Below are 8,237 nucleotides of genomic sequence, written 5' to 3'. Positions count from 1 at the left end.
TACACTCCTTGTGGTTGTCATAGTTTAAATTTAGTAATTTGTGATATGGCTAATTTGTGTGATAAAGCTAGTGAATTTTTTGGAGTTATACAATGTATATATTCGATATTTGCTTCATCAACTCAAAGGTGGAAAATATTACAAGATAATATATCAAACCTAACACTTAAATCATTATCGCAAACTCGTTGGGAAAGTAGGCTAGAAAGTGTAAAAACAATTAGATTTCAAGCGCCACAATTAAGAAACACACTTTTACAATTATCCAAAAATTATGGAGATCCAAAAATTAAAAGTGAGGCTAAATGTTTAGCTACATATGAACTTGAAAACTATGAATTTTTATTAGGAATGATTATTTGGTATGGTGTTTTGTTTGCTATTAACATTGTTAGTAAAAGTTTGCAATCAAATGATATGTGTATCGACGATGCTATAGATCAATTAAATGGACTTTTGTGTTTCTTTGAAGAATATAGAGAAAACGGATTTGAAAAGGCTTTACATTATGCAAAAGAATTGGCTTTAGAAATGAACATAAAATCTGAATTTCGTGAAAAACGTATCATTCAAAGAAATAGATGATATGATGAAAATGTTGCTAATGAAACTATTAAAACTCATATTCAGTTATTTAAAACTGATTACTTTTTATATATAGTAGATAAAGTCATTACTTCACTTAAAAGTAGATTTGAGCAATTTAACGAGTTTAAAAATATTTTTGGTTTTCTATTTAGTATAGAAAAATTAAAATCATTTGATGAAAATACTTTAAAATGACATTGTTTAAATCTTGAAAAATATTTAAAGCTTGATGATAACTTAGATATTGATGGTTTAGATTTATTTCATGAACTAAAACTTTTAAGATATATTATACATTTAGAACGTGATACAATTATTAATATACTTAATTTTATTAAAAAGTTTAGCTCTTTTCCAAATGCATATGTTGCCTATAGAATTATGCTAACTATTCATGTAACCGTTGCCTCTGCAGAAAGAAGTTTTTCGAAATTAAAACTGTTAAAAATTATTTAAGATCTACATTGTTACAAGAAAGATTAAATGGATTAACTATTTTGTAAATTGAAAAACATTTAATAAAAGAAATTGATTATGAAAATTTCATTAAAGAATTTGCATCTAAAAATGCTAGAAAATTAACTTTATGTCATAAATATATTCACAAAAAACATATACATAGAAAAAAAAAATTAACTCCACCATTTGTAAACTTTTTAGTTTATTATTGTCGGTCCCAAGCCCGGATAAAAGAGGATGATTTATAATATTAAATATAGTAATGTCAAAGGCCCCCAATTTTTTGGTTCGCTTAGAGCCTTCAAATTGGTTGAGCCGGCCCTGGTTGAAGATCTCCGACGTGGGTGTACGAAAGGTGAGGGAGAAGGTTACGGGTTGAGGGGGAAGACCAACAGGGATAAGAGGGTGGGTTAAATTTGATTTATTAATTACAAAATATTAAATAAAAAAAGGGTTATATTAATATTGACCATAATTACAGTACAAATATAAACAAAAGGCACAATCGTAAGTTTTCTGTGGATGTATCAAAATTGGGAGGGGAAGTATCAATTCCCTTAAAAAAAAGGATTCAAGTTGTTGAAAAAAAAGAGATAAATCTAAACAATACTTAGATTTGCGCGTCTTAAGCATAGAATCACGCTTGTTTCCCAATGTAAGATACTCTTATATATACCCTATGAGTTGTACTCTTTTTTCTTCACAACTCACAGTTTTATCCTTCATATCTTGAGTCCTTTTCTTTACAAAGAAAACTGAAAGGGAAAAGGAGACAAAGAGGTATTTTCTTTTACTAATTGTTTTGATTTAGATGTATATTGCTTATATCCTTCATGTTATTTTCCTCGCATGTATACAATCAATTGTTTTTGTAATCTAAATTGCTCTGGTGGTGTATGACTCTCGAGCAAAATTCAATTGATTAGATCCACTAACACTTGCCCTTCTATAAAAAACTGCTTAAGAATAACTATAGACTTTTTGATTGTTTATCCTTTCTCTTGTTAACTCTTCATCATAGACTTGGAATAAATTATATGGAGACAACGAATTGATTTATGTGTTTTACTAATGGATGTTTAATAAGATTACTTTGATTTTGAACCTTATGTTTTAGTATGATAAATTTTTGTATTAAATTGTTCCAGATAACAATTGTGTTTTCATTTTAATTCTTTTACTTTTGTATCTTTTCTATCTTATAGAAAAAAAAAATGAAATGAGTAATTTGGTAGCTTTGTACCACTTCAGCTGAATCTATATGTTGTGTGCATGACTTTACTTTTTAGGCTATAACTAATTGACGGGTCCATTGACTTCCGAGGGCAAGTGCGAAAGCCGAAAGCTAGAAATGGGCCATAAATATAACTTTTTTTATGTAACAAAAACTACCATAAATCGATAATTTTTACTAAATCAATCAAAACAAAAGATATCATTAATCCGTCCTTGATTTGTAACTAATACGATATTAATTTTTCACTAATCCGTCACTAGAATAATGCACATAAAAACAGCTCCCCCCCCCCCCCCCCCCCCCATATAGTGCTTATCAATCTTAAAAAACATTTTTTTGTTTGAGTATTACTAAATTCATTTGATTGTTTTCTATATATACCGACTTTGAATATATAATGTTCTTTAAAATTTACTTTTACCTTTCTATGTTTGTATTTACAATCAGTATAAAATTTATCCAATATTGTAATTTGATTGTTGTTTCTTAAGTATCGAATATATGGGTGGAGTACTAAACCAAAGGTTTGATACAAGATATTTTTATAGATCTTATTAGATGGATCTTGAAACACATTGAGATTTGAACTTTTCCTTGGATGGTATTATATATTGGATATCCATGGTCAATTGATATACTAATGGTTTGATATGCAATATTATATACAATTTATTACCTGAAATATTTTATAAATCTTATTAGCTGCCCCTTTAGTATATATCTAATAAGTTTGACTTTATAATATATAAATAATTATAATTTGGCTTTGATAGTATTTGAATTATTAGATCGACAAAAACAATATTTTGTTTTCAATTTTATTTAAGAGTAAATTACACGAATGGTCCCTATGGTTTGGGGTAATTTGTGTGTTTGGTCCCTAACTTATTTTTTTAACTCGGAAGGTCCTTATGGTTTGTTTTTGTTACGCATTTGGTCCCTACTGTTTATTTTTGTTAGGCGTTTGGTCCATGTCTTATCTAAAAAGACTATTATTTAAAGAGGGAAAAATGATAGGATAGGTGAGGTAAGGTGAGGGGGTGAGATTAGGGGTGTGTTTATTTAAATAAATTAAAAAAATCAAGGGCATAATAGTCTTTTTAAGTAAGATAGGGACCAAGCGCGTAACAAAAACAAATAGTAGGGATCTTCCGAGTTAAAAAAATAAGTTAGGGACCAAACGCACAAATTATCATAAACTATAGGGACCATTCGTGTAATTTACTCTTTATTTAAAGTAGATTACATAAATTACATGGGGTATATTGCTTATTTTGTTCCTACTTCATTCCGGCTGGCCCTACAGTTTAAATTTATTTATGTTTGATTGAGTTTAATGAAAATGACTTAAAATATTTTTTTCATTTATATAATTATTATGTTTCTATTAGTTTAAATGATCATACCCAATTCCCTCCCGACTTTTTCAGATAGATATAAGATAGAGATAGATATAAGATAGATATAGACTCTCGCCTCTTCGTCCGAATTTATAAATAAAGAATTTGCTTTTAGATTTCTAGATTTTTAGATTTTATTTTTACACTTTATTTTTAAAGAAACCAACATCAACACTATAAATTTGTAAATAAAGATTTGTACACTCTATAAATAGAGAAATACACGGTGACACTCTAAAAATGAAGTGTAAAGTATACAATCTCAAACATAACACTCTATTTTACACTTTATTTTTAGATTTTTACACTTTATTTTTAGAGTGTAAAAGAGAATTTAAATTGAGTTGGAGATGAACCACTCTAAGCTCTATGTTACACTTTTTTTTTTTTTTTTTTTTTCGAGTGAAAATAGAGTGTGGATGGCTATGCTCTAATTATGCCCATATATCTTTTTTTTTTGGCTCTGCATAAAGTATCTCAGAATTAACATTTAACAAATATATTATTTTACAAAAAAACATATATATTATCAAAAAGAAGAAGTTAAAATCTATAAAATGTTACACTCTTTGCTATAATTATACTTATGTATCCTTGTTTTTGGCCCTGTCAGCATAAAGTATCAAATAATTAGCATTAACAAATATATTATTTTACATAAAACATATATATATATATATATATATATATATATATATATATATATATATATATATATATATATATATATTATCACAAAGAAGTTAAAACCTATCAAATAAGATCAATATCTATTGTTCTTATTATTAGTATATGATTGTTCTTATTATTTGTATAAGTTCTGGTTATATTTGATTAAAATATAACTAAACACAATAGTGTCATGTCAAATTCATTAAAGATATTAAAGAGCAACATCATTTTCAAAATACATGACTCCTTCCACCATCTCATCATCTCTCTTGTCTTTCATTCTCAACAGTGAACAATGGTGGACGCTTTAGTTAATGTTGTTGTTGAAGGTATACATAAAAAGGTGGGGTGTATAGCTGCAAATGAAATCGCCCTTGCTTGGGGTTTCAAGAAGAAGTTGGATACTCTTGAACACACATTGAAAATTATTTGTGCTAAGTTACGGGATATCGAGAATGAAAAAGGTCAAAACCATGGTGTGATGGTATGGCTGACACTCCTAAAACATTTGGTTGGTGAAGCTGATGATATGTTGGATGATCTTCATTACGAAATACTGAGGCACGAGGTGATATCACGGGATCAAACTAGAATGATAGCCTTAAAATCTCTCCCAAGCTTGAAAACGTTTTCAACTCGTAGAGAAATTGGACACAAGATCGAAAACATTACCAACAAATTTTGTGAGATGATTGAACACGGTAACAAACTAGGACTACAAAATAGACACCCTCACCTTGTTCCTTATGGTGTCTACCAGGAAGAGACTGATTGGTATCTACAAAAATTCAAAATTGTTGGGAGGCAGAATGACGAACTACATATCATACAACTTTTAACCCAAGCAAGAAAAGAGGAAAAAATTACGATTGTTCCCATTGTGGGAATGGATGGAATTGGGAAGACAACACTGGCTAAGATGGTCTACCATAATCCAAAAATTTGGAGACATTTTGATGTTAGAGTTTGGTTGTGTGTATCAGTTAAGGTTGATGTCAACACACTTCTCGCAAAAATTTGTGAATCTCTTCCTGGAGATGAATGTAAGTCACTAACAAGGGTGGACTTAATCACAAATCTTCGAAAGAAGATGGGATCAAAAAGGTATTTGGTAGTCTTGGATGACGTTCGCGATAAAGATAGGGCACACTGGGATGATTTTAGGACTTGTATGCTAGATGTAAACTCACTGAATGGAAGTTGCTTTATTGTCACTACACAAAATCTTGAAATTGGAACTAAGATTTTTAGTGAGGATTTCCATGCTTTGCAAGGTCTTTCTGATGATGATTGTTGGTCTATCTTTAAAGGAAGGGTGTTTATAGCAAAGAAATCATTGTTGCCAGAATTGGAGGAGATAGGGCGTGATATTGTGAACAAGTGTCGTGGTTTGCCGCTATTAGTAAACATAACAGGAGGCATGTTGCGAAATTATAATGATAAAGGGAAGTGGTTGTCACTCAAAGATAACAAGGCTTGGGATCTAGAAGAAGGACATATAGTTCAAAACATCTTGAAAATGAGCTTTGATGATCTACCAAATTGTGTTGTAAAACAATGCTTTGCATATTGTTCAGTTCTTAAGAAGGATAGGGTCGTGAACAAGAACGAACTTATCCAACTTTGGATGGCTTTAGGGTTGGTTCGAGCAGATGAGAATGCAAAAAGGGAGGCCGAGGATGTTGGAAATGATATTTTCCATGTTTTGGTTAGTAGATCATTGTTCCAAGATGTTACAGATCAGTATAGTTACTTCACTTATCGTATCCACGAACTCACTTATTTCAGTATGCATGATCTGGTTCATGATCTTTTAGTATCACTTTCAAAACATGAAAGTGCATGTTTGATGCATTCGACAAGCGATAATATTGTAAATATTCCCCAGGTGAAGCGTCTAGCAGTGTATAATGAACTGAAGAAGCAACGTGAATTCACCAACAAGGTCTCCATGGTGTTAAAAGATTATATGTCCACTAGAACTTTGCATACATTGTTCTTTGAGGGTGAAGTTGAGAAGAGCATTTCATTTCAACGTTTCAGGTCCCTTCGAATCTTAAAATTTTCTGGATGTAAACTAGAGAAGCTAGACGATTCAATTGGAGAATTGGTGTATCTTAGGTATCTTGATTTATCGAATACCCAAATCAAAGCTCTTCCAGAATCTATCGGTAAACTTTACCATTTGCAAACTCTAAAGTTGTATGGTTGCTATCTCCTACACTTGCCAGTAGAAATGGGAAATCTGATAAGCCTAAGAGTCTTCGAGTTTCCAAAACTTTTACCCATCCACACGCTGGGACAATTGACTTCACTTACAACATTACCTTTCTTTCATGTGTATCAACTAAAGGGGTATCAAATTGAAGAGCTAGGTCGTCTGAAACACCTTCGAGGAGAGATCCAACTTTTAAATCTAGAAGAAATTAACGGCAAAGAAGATGCTCTTATGGCAAATTTATCCGAAAAGAAAAATTTATACAAGATTGAATTCATTTGGAGTTTGGATCGTGGTGTCAAACACAACAACCAGGATGTATTGGAAGGCTTGCAACCCCATGGAAATGTGAAAAGCTTAACAATTACGAACTTTTCTGGTGATAATTTTCCACCATGGGTAATGAAGATGGCAATAAATATTGAAGGGAAATGGGCACCGCTTAAAAATCTCGTGGAGATTATGTTATATGGATGTAGAAGTTGTGTATATCTTCCGATCCTTGAATACCTACCACTTCTTCAAGATCTCGTGTTACAGAGCATGGACAACTTAACATGCTTAAGAAGTCGTTCAGATGAGGGCGATAATGTTACCAGATTAATGACACCTTTGTCTCCATCATTGAGATCACTTAAAGTAGGTTGGATGAAAATGTTAGAAAAGTGGATAGACGGAACACCAAATAGCTCAACAATGATATCGCCTGTTCTTGAGAAGTTGCAAATTATGACTTGCCCAAAGATTATTCTTCTAGATGAATGTGATCCCCATCCTCTTGTTTCCTTAGAGATACACAATTGTGATAACCTTGTGTCCATTAATAGTATACAAGGCCTCAAATCTCTCGAATCTTTAGAAATTCACAATTGTCGCAGTCTTTCAGGATTACCCCATCTACCCAATGAGGGAAATTCTTTGAAGAGTTTGAGAATCGTCTATTGCCATAAATTGACTTACTTACCTCACGAAACATTTTATTGTTTTTCCTTTTTAAGCAAGTTGTCACTTGGTCCCTTCTCGAATGAACTCCTATCTTTCCCAAGTCTCCAAGGCATTGAGAAGTTGAGCAACCACCTTCACTCATTGGAATTGTTTGGTTGGAATCATTGGGCTTCAATACCAAAAGAAATAAAACACCTCACTTCACTCACTCGGTTTTTCATATTTAATTTTGGAATTCGAGAATTGCCTGCTTGGTTAACCAATATGTCCTCCATTCGAAATATGAGATTTTATGATTGCCACCAGTTGGATAAAGCAACAGTTAAACTGGGAGCGCCATGGGAAGCAGATCATGTCTTGGTAGATGGAAACAGAGTGTAATTAGAGATGTTTGTTACTTGTTTAGAGGTTCTAATTTGCAATAATATTGAACATGATTTTGAGTTCATGTGTTTTACTTTGTCGGTATTGTGGTTACATATTTGTAAGTACGTATATATTATATTATGTGTCACACTTACGAGAATTACGTGCTACGTTCTAAATTAATACCATTACAGAAGTCCCAAACAATGACTCAAGTTTTTTTGGATGGTTCTGATAGTTAACAATTCAGACAGCTGAAAAAAGTTAGTTTTAAGTGTTACTACTTAACTCACTAAGCTAGAACCTTAGTGGAGTTTAGTTTTTGGTATTGGGTGATGTTTAATTTATTGAA

At 31.6% G+C, this 8,237-nt stretch overlaps 1 protein-coding gene across 1 annotated transcript; it reads left to right on the top strand.

The window, feature by feature from the left end:
* Positions 1-1,557: 1,557 nt before the first annotated feature.
* Positions 1,558-7,965, top strand: LOC111917353 (putative disease resistance protein RGA3). The gene is made up of 2 exons (XM_023913043.3): positions 1,558-1,827; positions 4,646-7,965. Exon 2 carries the CDS (start codon positions 4,652-4,654, stop codon positions 7,898-7,900), a length of 3,249 nt encoding a protein of 1,082 aa, XP_023768811.1. The 5' UTR covers positions 1,558-1,827; positions 4,646-4,651; the 3' UTR covers positions 7,901-7,965.
* The last annotated feature ends 272 nt before the right edge of the window (positions 7,966-8,237 follow it).

The sequence above is a fragment of the Lactuca sativa genome, chromosome 2, assembly GCF_002870075.4.
Source record: "Lactuca sativa cultivar Salinas chromosome 2, Lsat_Salinas_v11, whole genome shotgun sequence".
NCBI lineage: Eukaryota > Viridiplantae > Streptophyta > Magnoliopsida > Asterales > Asteraceae > Lactuca > Lactuca sativa.
Note: the sequence above shows the minus strand (reverse complement) of the source record. Positions and strands in the feature narration are given on the sequence as shown.

What these genes read in the sequence shown, in the direction of transcription:
- LOC111917353 (XM_023913043.3), top strand. Translation starts at nt 4,652, where the DNA reads ATGGTGGACGCTTTAGTTAATGTTGTTGTTGAAGGTATACATAAAAAG.